At 48.0% G+C, this 11516-nt stretch overlaps 1 protein-coding gene across 2 annotated transcripts; it reads right to left on the bottom strand.

Moving 5' to 3' along the window:
• Window positions 1-6346, bottom strand: mindy4b (MINDY family member 4B). 2 transcript variants are annotated; one of them, XM_063494413.1, is made up of 11 exons: window positions 6190-6346; window positions 5784-5927; window positions 5209-5328; window positions 3500-3597; window positions 3101-3266; window positions 2956-3021; window positions 2658-2728; window positions 2477-2549; window positions 1831-2007; window positions 724-904; window positions 1-645 (listed from the first exon to the last, which is right to left on the bottom strand). In XM_063494413.1, exons 1-11 carry the CDS (start codon window positions 6250-6252, stop codon window positions 503-505), a joined length of 1302 nt encoding a protein of 433 aa, XP_063350483.1. In that variant the 5' UTR covers window positions 6253-6346; the 3' UTR covers window positions 1-502. The 2 variants fall into 2 exon arrangements, with proteins under 2 accessions (XP_063350483.1, XP_063350481.1); XM_063494411.1 differs by having other exon boundaries at window positions 1-904.
• Between the last annotated feature and the right edge of the window lie 5170 nt (window positions 6347-11516).

Raw genomic sequence — 11516 nt, 5'->3', positions numbered from 1 at the left:
TTTATTTCTGTGTTACATTTCAAAGGAACAGAAGACTTTCAGCTAAACGAAGATCAAATAATTTAAGATGAGGACATGAGACTGAAACATCATCAAGGACAAACATCAGTTTGGTTCAAAGGTTAAACGTTGGGCAGACGTGACGCTAGTACAGAGCTGCCTTCACTTCACCCAGAAACACCGAGACGAGAACAGGAAGTGGTCAGGGTCTGATGACCTGGCCTGGCTGATGTCAGAGACGAGTCCAGAGGACAGCAGGGAATAACGTGGGAATGCAAACACATCGGAGTCTGGATTCATTTTACCTCCAGACGCTCGCCTGTGTTTGCTGATTCGTCAGTGACCACAGGTGACCTCGCCAACACCTCAGGTCTGAATCATCAGTGGTCACTGAAGACGTGAGGTTTCTGTTTGTAACGGGACTTTTAACATCTGGTTTCCTGTGATGGTAAAAACAGTCGGGAGCGCCGTGACGACCGCAGACCAGCGTTTGTGGTGATGTTCAGTAGAAGGGGGAGGCGCCGTTCCAGTCGATCGCAGCTCCGTCCCACTTGGTCCTGATGGTCATCTCCAGTGAGGGAAACCGTTTCTCTGGATCTCCTTCTCTGTCTCTGGACGACGCCTCCCAGTGGTGGGAGTGAGTATCTGTACAGGAAACAGGAAATAGATGGCGGATGAAGCACGAGCGGATCCCGGTTAGACCTGCAGACGTGTGACGCTCACCGACTGTCAGCCTGGCCGTCGCTGTCTGCGAGCTCTGCCCACTGTAGTAGTACAGCTGGAACAGATGCTCCGCCCTCCAGTCAGACAGCAGCGAGCGGGTGGCGCTGAACAGGACCGAGCAGCTGCTGTTGATGCTGCAAACCCACACCGGGAACCTGGGAGTCTTCAGCATGCTGCCCACCTGCAGACAGAGGGAGACAGGCAGGGGGCGCTCTTCTGACTGTAAGAACTCAGCTGTTTAACTTAAAGAGCCTCGTGGAGAAAGTCTTTGATGCAGGTGGAGGTGGTTAGTCAGTGCCTAATGGCACCTGTTGGCTAATATTATTTTTTGGTTTTGTTTGAAGGTGGAGAGGGTGGAGTGCTTGGATATCAGCTAACAGGGAGTGTTTAGCAAGCTGCATCCATAAAATGATGAAATCCTAGAATCGCTCTCACCCAAACTAACGGTACACCCGGACATCAACGAGGCCACGCCCCTAACTGAATGATCCAGGTGGATGAGTGATAACACATTATCCACAGAGACATGTCTGTGAAGGTCCTCAGTCGTGGTTATCGTGGAAAGAAAAGCGTCTGGACTTCTTGGAGATGTTTCATCCGACAAGCTTCTTCAGCTCTGAGGCAGAGGATCAATAGGGGGTCCACGACCCTCTTAGGGACCCTCCCCATAGGGCCACCATCTGCTCTTAGAACTGAAGAAGCTTCTCGGATAAAACGTCTTCAAGAAGCTTAAAGAAATCCAGACGCTTTTCTTTCCATGCTCCTTAGATCCACAGAGACCGAACGGTGTGTATCAGGCTGTAATATAATGGATAAACCAGTAAAGGACACCTTTTTACTGGTTTCTGCTGAAACGACCTCACAGCGCCACCAGCTGCTTCACAGCCTTAGCTCACAGCTGCCGGCCGTCAGCTGTTTAAAATGAGAAACTGATGAGAGCAGCATAGACGGATGTAACACACACCTGAGGCACACCTGAAAGGTTACTGTGAGTATCCTGATTACATCAGCTGTGCTCTGCTGCTTCCTCACGGCACCGAAACACCTGTAATCCACACATAGCTGTGAGTGTGTGTGTGTCAGCGGTGCTCGGTTACAGGACTCTACCTGCGGCAGCGCACCGCGCTCCATCTCCTCTCGACTCCAGCGCAGATATCCTACATCGCTGCGAGACAGGACGCCCTGCAGGGGGCGCTGCAGAGGTAGGCCGTCCTGCCCGAAGTGCCGCGTCCCGTTGAAGAGGTGCGGACTGGCTCTGCCGGTCAGCAGCAGGTTCAGCAGAGACTGCATACACAAGCAGAGACCTGGAGGCTCCTCCCACTTTGCACTCTACAGGTGTGCACGCTCGCTCAGGTCACGCGCTCGCAGACGCTCTCAGGCTAACAGAGACGCTCTGATCGTTGAGCGGTCAGCGCGAGAGCCGAGGCTGACGGAGGAGACATCAGCAGGAGACACAAACGAGCATCCATGTCTCTCTGATGATGTCACTGTCAGCTGTTTAGCACCCTCAGCAGATTTTTACTTCCCATGGTGCTCTCTGATTTTAGCTGAACACAGAGCGACGATGGTCGCAGAGAAGTAGGAAGCTGCTGAGGCCGAGTGAATGACATGAGTGGGCGGAGCACGTCTCTGCAGACCTCGGTGTAAAACTACACACAGGTGTGGGCCTGGTATCTGATACTGCACAGGTACAAACGCCTTACACAAAGATTTCTAAATGAAGTCTGGCAACATGAGCCAGGTGAGCTCTTACCTGCCGACAGACAGAGCTGCCCGGGCTGAGGTGCAGCAGGTATGACGTAGGAGAGTCTAGGTCCTGCCTCAGCCTGTGAGGAAGAGGACGCACATGGTCAATGGCTCAGTTAACCAGCGGGCTGTAACAGACTGTGTCCTGTCGGGTGCGCCAACATCGCAGGACTTCGCTGTGTGGTTACCTCTCGATGGTACGGGAGCAGATGAGGCTGTAGAGGAACAGGATGACGCCATGACTGCCCTCCTCCTGAAACTACAAGACAACAGGTCACGTCGCACGGCGGGCTCCAAACCTTTCCGACCGCGGGCCAACGGAGCTCCACGTCTGACCGCGGGCCGTATTTTTGTGCAGTCATGTCACGTGTGTAAAGATCAGTGCTCGTTTTTCTCACCTGAATTCGCATTAATGCAACAAACTGAAGAGTTAACGCTAAGGTAAAGCGACCTGATTCTGGCGTCCTGATTGGATGCTGTACTCACACACTGGATGTGGTCGAGGATGAAGCTGGTGATGGCGTCCTTCTCGCTGAACGTGAAGAGCTGCAGCTGAAAGACATGAAAGAACAGACGTGACGAGATGCTGGGGACAGAGCAGCAGTCGGAGCGCCGCGAGGAAGGGCGGTACCCTCTCTGTGAAGGTGTCCAGTTTGTAGTCCAGGTGAGATGTGATGCAATAGTCTTCGGTTACCAAGGTGACAGTGGCGCTCGCCTCCTGTCCGGCCAACCAGAGGCTGTCGCTCAGGGCGGCCGCCAACGCCCTGTCCTGCTCCCGCCGTCCTATCTCTGTTAGACTGGAGGGTGGACAAAATGATAGAAACACATTAGAGCTGTGGGAGGACACCACAGGTCAAAGGTGACGCAGGACGCTGGGTGCTAAACTGACGCAACTTCAGAAAACCGCTGGGCACAGAGAAAGACCAGTTACCGTCCCACTGTTCCCATTTTCTGTCATGTTAATATTTCATCATGTGACATCTGGTTTGCAGGTGGAAGTCTCACCTTTACCACATCAGAGAGGCCTCACCTGTGCAACGTTTGTCCGTCTGAGTCGCTCTGTCGGGCGAACAGCAGGTGCTTAATGATGCGAGCCTGGACGACCATCTGAATGGCCCGAGCCCCGCCCTGAAACACACACCTGACCTTAAAAGATGTAATATTCTGGGCGGGGCTTGATGCTGATGGGTTAAAACTGCCAGCCTATCAGGAGTGAGACGAAGCTTTTAGTCGTGTCCGGGGAATTCTGGGCTTTTAACGTTTGCTTTGAACTCTTTTTGTTTAGACTTTTAAAACCAAGTTAACATTTATTCTGTATTTTCTCTGATCTACAGGGTCAAATGTAAACAGACACCCACTCAGTCTGTTATTACGCGGTGCTGAAGCTGCTGCAGCGCAGAGGTTTGGTTAGAGGACGTTTGTTCAAAGCTCCGCGTGTTCTGAAGTAGTCTACCTGTCCTTTCACACGGGACGCAGCACGCACTGCGCTCTGAAGCCCGTTCATTTCTATTGCTTGTGCTGCACAACAACGTTTTAACGCTGCGCTGAGCCAGGAGTACTCACACGATCAGCGGTTGAATTTTGACCGCTGCGCGCTGTGACGTACCTTCACGCAGCCAATAAAAACGAAGCCTACGGCTGCGCTAAGTTCAACCACACGATGAAGGAAAACGTTCTGTGTGGAGTTTCCGTGCATTCCTTTCAACGGCTGTGGGCACCTTGGGAGGAAAGCAGTGTTGTGGAAACGACACACATAGTTACCTTCTTCTTTATGAATGACTGATACAGTTTTTTGCTCTAGCGGTCAGCGCAGCGCATGTGAGAGGGCCTTAACAATTGAATCAGCTGTGTGACAATGAAACATTATTTATCAGGTACATCACTGAACTGGAGGATTAATAACACTCCTATATTATATAGAATATTATAATGTAATATTTATCAAAAAAAGGTTAAAAAACTAAAGGTGTAGTTTGAGTTTCTGCTTGTCTTCTTTTTCCTGATATTCATATAACATTTGTAAGGAAACTTTAATTCCTCCATCCTTTCTCTCTCTTTCCTGACTTACTTCTTCAGACTTTAGCATCTCATTTTTTGCCCTAACAAGCAAACAAGTCAAAGTCAGCTTTAATAATACTAAGAATGTATACTTTATTGATCCCCGTGGAGAAATCCCTCTCTGGAGTTAACCCACTGACTCTGTGAAGCAGTGGGCAGCGTTTGGGTGCCCGGGGAGCGGTGTTGGTAGGGACGGTACCTTGCTCAGGGGTACCTCAAGGTAGCCCTTCAGTGGATTCGGACCCACGACTTTCCGATCATGGGATCACTCTACCTACTGAGCTATCCCTTACTGTCAAAGACCGCATGCACAGTCATACACAGCGCTCCCATGGCCCTCAGTGTACAGTCAAAATATAAAGATAAAAAAAAGGAAAATAAAATAAAAGTCTTATGTACAACACAATACGATTATTTAAACAGCAGTGTCCAACACAATTATAGTGATTATGGGCAAGTTCGTGTGCAGTCAGTGAAAGGGCGATGGTGGTGGGTCAGAGTTTGTATGTTTGGGGGGTTCAGAGGGAGGAGGTGGATGCAGGTGTGGAGTTGGTGTGTGAGAGAGTTCAGCATCCTGACAGCCTGATGGATGAAGCTGTCTCTCAGTCTCAGCTCTAACTACATGCTTTAGCAAAAAGGAAACTTTGAAGCCTGATCTTAAAAGCAGAGTTGGTTTCTCACCCCATCAGCCTTCAGAGCGTACGCTAACTCGGAGTTTGGTTCCCTGAAGTGGAAGAAGGCTCTCCTCCATTCGTAGTCGAAGACACGAAAGTTTCCACCCAGAAGAATCCTCCTCAGGCTCTGACATCAAAACAGAGAGGTCATCGGTCGATCGTGTGCCCTGAATGCACCCTGACAGGGAACAACAGGTCAAAGCTGCTTCGCCTCACTGGACGCTCAAACATGGAGCTCAAAGCAGCTCTGAACACTCCCTGCTCTTGGATCTGTTCAGACCTTCTGTTTGTCACAACCAATGATAATAAAACGAGTGTAAAGGAGGAGGAACTAAAACTGTTTGTTTCAGGCAGAAGCCTGACTGCATGAAGATAAAATCATAGAGCTGGAAATAAAACTTCCTGTGGGGTGTTTCAGCACCTGCACACCTCCACCCTGGTATCCTCATAAACCCCGCCTCCCTTCAGCCAAGTGCAGGTGTCAGGTAACACGGCTGATCTGTGGTCAGGTGAGCTCATCGTGTTTACAGGAAAACAGGGACAGGTCACCTGACACCGCTGTTTCTGAATCGTTGTGTTTACCTCAATCAGTTGGGGGGTGACCGGCGTTCCCCCGAGCCCCGCAGAGATGGCCAGCCTCCGGGGGATAGAGCAGAGGGCTTGGAGGGTCCTCCGGGGTGGAGGGGCTTCCTCCTGCTCCTCCTCTTTCTCCACATCCAGCAGCCTCTGAGGAGAAGGAGAGACAAACAGCTGCTTTCGACCGTTCAGTCACAACGAAAAAAACACTTCCCACAGCTTCAACACTGAACAACCTCTCCTGGAAACATCAGATTTACAGCAAACCTGCAGTCACATGACTCAGGGAAGCTTTTACCTTTGTCTTCCCTCAGTGCACACACCAAAATAAAGCAATATGAGCTCCTGGACCGTGAGGGTGACACTGATCAACACAGTACGTGGTGGTAGTATTTTCTTAGAGGTGACTCACGTGAGGATTCCTGCTCACTTCCTGTCGAAGCAGCTCGATGTAGTCCAGCCTGCGGTCTGACATCACTGACTACAGCTGAGGGACGGCCCTTACTAACACTGCAGGGGAGCCACGGCGAGGATGACGAGCTGCTCCTTCATCCTGTCTGAAGCTGCAGCCTGACTCTGAGTGTTACACAGTCAGCTGAAAGCTGACCTGAGTGCAGTGCAGCTGCACCACCACCAGAGTGCAGAGCTGATCTATCTATCGAACTATCAGGCGCGACGGATGCTGAGAGAGGGTCTCTGTGTTCATGATTCATTTACTATCAACAACAATTCAAATTAATTTCTAGTTACAGAAACAGAAATATGCTTTCTTTTGGAAACAGTGACATTCTGAGTCGAACCATCAGCTGAAGAGCTGTTAGCTGAAAACTCTGCACACCTCAGCATGCTGTGCATGGATATGTATGCTCACCGTGACAGCCGTCTTATTTTCCTGTCATGTTTTTGGATATGTGCAGACTCGTGTATGGAAGGTGTCAAAGTCCTGCCATTAATTAATGCTTCACTCTTAAATATGATCAACCTATCTCTAATAATCAGCTATGTACCACAGGCCTTCAAGCTGGCTGTAGTTAAACCTTTACTCAAAAAGCATCTCTAGACCCAGCAGTCTTAGCTAATTATAGGCCAATCTCCAACCTTCCTTTCATATCAAACATCCTTGAAAGAGTAGTTGTCAAACAGCTAACAGATCATCTGCAGAGGAATGGCTTATTTGAAGAGTTTCAGGCAGGTGAAACCTGCTTCCTGTTAAATCCAGAATTCAAAATCCTGCTCCTCACATACAAGGTCTTAAATAATCAGGCCCCATCTTATCTTAATGACCTTGTAGTACCATATCACCCTATTAGAGCACTTCGCTCTCACACTGCAGGCTTACTTGTTGTTCCTAGAGTATTTAAAAGTAGAATGGGAGGCAAAGCCTTCAGTTTTCAGGCCCCTCTTCTGTGGAACCAGCTTCCAGTTTGGATTCAGGAGACAGACACTATCTCTACTTTTAAGATTAGGCTTCAAACTTTCCTTTTTGCTAAAGCATATAGTTAGGGCTGGACCAGGTGACCCTGAATCCTCCCTTAGTTATGCTGCAATAGGTGTAGGCTGCTGTTGTGATTTGGTGCCATATGAATAAAACTGAGTTGAGTGTAAATGAATGTTGATACTTACAACCACAGACTGTGACTGCGGCCTGCAGGAAGAACACAACAGAATAAATCCTTCAGTCTGGAAACATCTGTGCATTTCTCTCTGAAAGCCTTCACACACCTGACACATGAAATCCCTGCAAATATTTTATGTGTTCTAAGTGTTTTGGGGACTCATCTGTTAATGCAGCCGTTCACAGCAACAAACACGCTCCATGTTTCTCATTGTCACATGTGGATAAAGATCTGCCTCTCACAGCTCTGCACACACAGACACTGACACAGTAAAATAATCGTGTTTGACCAGATTCAGCTCCAGGCTGTGTCACATGCTGATATGTGGAGCAAAGCTTCAGCTCCTGGACCAGACCAGGACATCCTCACTGATGCTGCCTGCTGCTCACGCTTAGATACTTTCAGTGTGTACGAGTTGCACGGCCAGTTCGGAAGCAGAAAATTCAGGATTTTGTGGTGTTTCTTTGGAGGTGTGTGAAGGCCTTCAGATTTGGGGAGGAGATCTGATTTTTTGAAGCAGGAAGTGAACTTTCCTTCGGCGCTGCAGCTCCGACACCTGGACCAGGATCTGCTGAATCTCTGCCTCCATCTGAACACACATCAGTTCATTAGTTTAGAGGAAACACCACAGCTTCAGTTCCTGTCCTGAACTCCTGAGAAAACCATCTACACACTTCACTGTTTTCACAGAAACTAAGCAGGAAGTATTTAAAGTCTAAAGCAGACACATCTGCTCGACATTGAAATATCTGCTCATTCTGAACATGTTTAAATAAAGTCAGTGTTTGGACCGAGGACACCAGATGTTCCAGATGTTCCTCTGTGCTGCTTGTGGGCTGATGTTTTGGGGTTTTTTAAATTTCTTTATCAAGAGATTATACAAACTTATATACATTGTGTTGTATGCATCTTACATGACATATTTTCTCAAATATTTCTTTCCCAATCATTTTAACTTATTCTTGTTAAACAAAAGACAAATTAAAATACAAAAAACATCAAGAACAGAAAACTGAGAGAAAAAAAATGAAGAAAAAAAAGTGAGTAAATTAGAAAAAATATTAAATAAATAAATAAATAAAAAATAAAATAAAAAATTTCAATTAAACAATAAATAAAAAAATAAAAATAAAAGAATAGAAGGGGAGGGGGGGGGGGGGTGCTTAAATCCTACGCCTACCTCAAAAAAGAGTAAATTTCAAATTCTTTTCAATCTAGTTGCAGGTGGGTAAATTGCATTGTTCTAAATACCAAGGAAAAGATCTGAGATATTCCACAAATGGTGTTCACTCGTGGATAAATGTGGCAGAACTACCTTTCAATGTGAGTGAGATCTTCTCCACCCTCAAGAATGTCTGGACAGTATTAAGCCCTTGTGATGCAGATGGAGGCGTGGGAGATTTCCAAAGAAGTAAAATACAGCGTCTAGCAAGAAGGTAACAAAAGGCCAAGATCCCCGTTTGCTGGGGAGATATATTAAGAGGGTCTTTGGAACTCCAAATATGGCAATTAGAGGATCTTCTCAGATCTGAATTCCAAAACCCTGAAAGTACGGAAAAGAAATCACTCCAACATTTGTTCAAACTCGGACAGAAGAAAAACATGTGGCTTAGATTGCAAGGGGAGGTGTGACATCTGTCACATTGGTCTATAATTGAAGGAAAACTTTTAGATAAACGGGATTTTGAGAAATGGAGTCTGTTTATCACTTTAAACTGTATAAGCTGTAGCACATGGTGTACTTGAACGCATGATGAGATTCACCTCATCCCACCATGATTCAAACAGTTCAACACCTAATTCACGCTCCCAGGCGGTTCTGATTTTACCTGATGAATCAGATTCAGTCGCCATAAGCAGACAATATTTATTTGATAGAGGTGATTTTTGATTAGGCCTAACAAGCAGAAGGTCAACCCACGGTGGGTCAGCAGGGAGAACTGGGAAATCTGGAAACAGTGATGAGACAAGTGAGAAGGAGGTAGGTTACATTTTGAGGATAACTCTGAGAAACTAAGAAGGACATCATCTTTGTAAAGGGCTCTCATGGTTTTTATGCCTCTTTCGTGCCACGTCAAATAGGCGGCGCTGGCAGCAGCAGGGGAAAATAGATGATTCCTTAACAATGGTAACCTGGTAGAGGGGGATATGAATTTAAAATGCGACCTGAACTGAAACCATATCTTAAGTGTAGAGAGCACCACGGGATTTGAAGCAACAGAAGATGTTTTAAGAGGCAGTGATGAGTAGATAAGGGAGGCGGGTGAGAAATATGGAGAAACTGATTGAAGTTTACACCAAATCAGGTTAGGTGAATTTAGCCAGTAGGTCCTGCGGTCTGATGTTTTGGCGGGTGATGGTCTGAGCTGTACTCGGGTCAGGTCTGCTGCTGCAGCGTGAGCTCAGTCAGGTTTCTTTATAAAGATCTGTGTGGATGGCACCAGGGCTGGACTGGGAATCATCTGGCATACTGGTAGGCTGACAGGCCGGCCGTACAAGCACGAGCAGCTGTTTCATTACTCACACTGGACTGCACTACTAACAACTGGTAACATCCAGCAACAACTAGTGACAACCAAGCAACTGGTAACCAACCAACCATTCTTTCCAATCACCCAGTGAGGCAGTCACATGATTTCAGACGACCGTTTATCTTTGGTCACATGACATTCTGAAGAACCACACAGGCTTCGTGTGGACACCTCATTCTTTTTTCTTGTTTCATCAACGAGGCCGTCATGGTCCCTCTCCTCTTCAGGACACAGCATCCATGACCGCCAAACATCAGCCTCAGTCCACCTTAAAAGAGCTCAGAGGAGGTGTTTCTGCATCATCATCAGTCCACCTTTGTGTGTTTGAATTACGGCCCAAGGATTTTCACAGATTTCTATTTGTTTTATTTACACGTCACCACGTCCTGATCTGCAGACCCTCAGTGACCCTCCAACAGTAACGGCAGCTGCACCGTCGGTCACAGGAAGCCTCTCGCTTCTTCTCATAAGAGTAACATCTGCAATCAGCAGCACCCTCTAACTTCAGCAACAAGACCATCATCATCATCGTCACCGTGACCTGCTCTGGCACACACCAAAGTGCACCTACATGTCATTGCTATGTACATATATCAGCGTGATCCTGAATCTTCGGAGCTCTGCTGTCCACTGAGAAGAGGAAAATCGGGAGTATTACCTGTGAATCGGAGCTCGGCGATCCCGCTGTGAGGAAGCGTGTTACCTGCAGCGGTCTGAGTGAGCTGTGTGTCTGAGGCCGGACCGTCTGAGCGGGCTCTTTTTACCTCCCACCGTCTAACTGCCATCCCCAGCATAGGCCAATTAAGCGTGACAGTATCCCCTCGGGCAGGGCGTGCACAGCACTCGGCATTAATTACATCACTCACAGAGCTCATCAGTGTTGCTCTCGCTCCCCGGGCTGTTTCAGGCTTTTCAGCTGATGACGTCTCCGTGTTTGACTCCCTGACGCGTCTGCAGCGTTCACGTCAGGCCACCAGAGGCGCGCTCACGGGTTTCGCAGTCGCACGTGCTCATTAAGCTGCAGCTCTTCGGCCAGCAGTAATCACACCTCCATGTCCTGCTGGACTTCAGGCTGAACATGGTTAAAGTTTAAAGTCCTTCTAAAATAAGGAGATCCAGTTTTCTCCAGCTGAGCTCCCGTCTGCCATCAGCTGGATGAAATCCTGGCCTTTAATTGGCCGGCTGCTGAAGAGGATGCCACCATTAAACACACAGTGGAAACAAGAGTACAACAGACAGTCCAGTCTGCTCTGTCAGCACGTCCAAACACGGAGGGCGGGCTCGGTGTCACTGCAGGGGGCGGGCCTCATCACAGCGCCCTGCAGCACCACCAGCTTCATGGCCCCGCTTTCTGTATTTGGACCAGTAAACATCTGATCGGCCACAGTTAGAGGTCACGTCACAGAAAAAAAACAAAACTCTGGTCTTTTATAATGTAAAGAAATGAAGTCCTACGTTTGTCTCCTCATCAAACCCGTCAAAGGTGAGGAGCTCCGCAGGGAGTGTGACCTCTGACCTCCAGGCTCTGCTCTCTGCTGGTGACCTCTGTCCTCGTCATGTAAAGCCCTCAGAAAGATCTTAGAGCAATGTGA

This window comes from Pelmatolapia mariae, linkage group LG14, assembly GCF_036321145.2.
Source record: "Pelmatolapia mariae isolate MD_Pm_ZW linkage group LG14, Pm_UMD_F_2, whole genome shotgun sequence".
NCBI lineage: Eukaryota > Metazoa > Chordata > Actinopteri > Cichliformes > Cichlidae > Pelmatolapia > Pelmatolapia mariae.
Note: the sequence above shows the minus strand (reverse complement) of the source record. Positions and strands in the feature narration are given on the sequence as shown.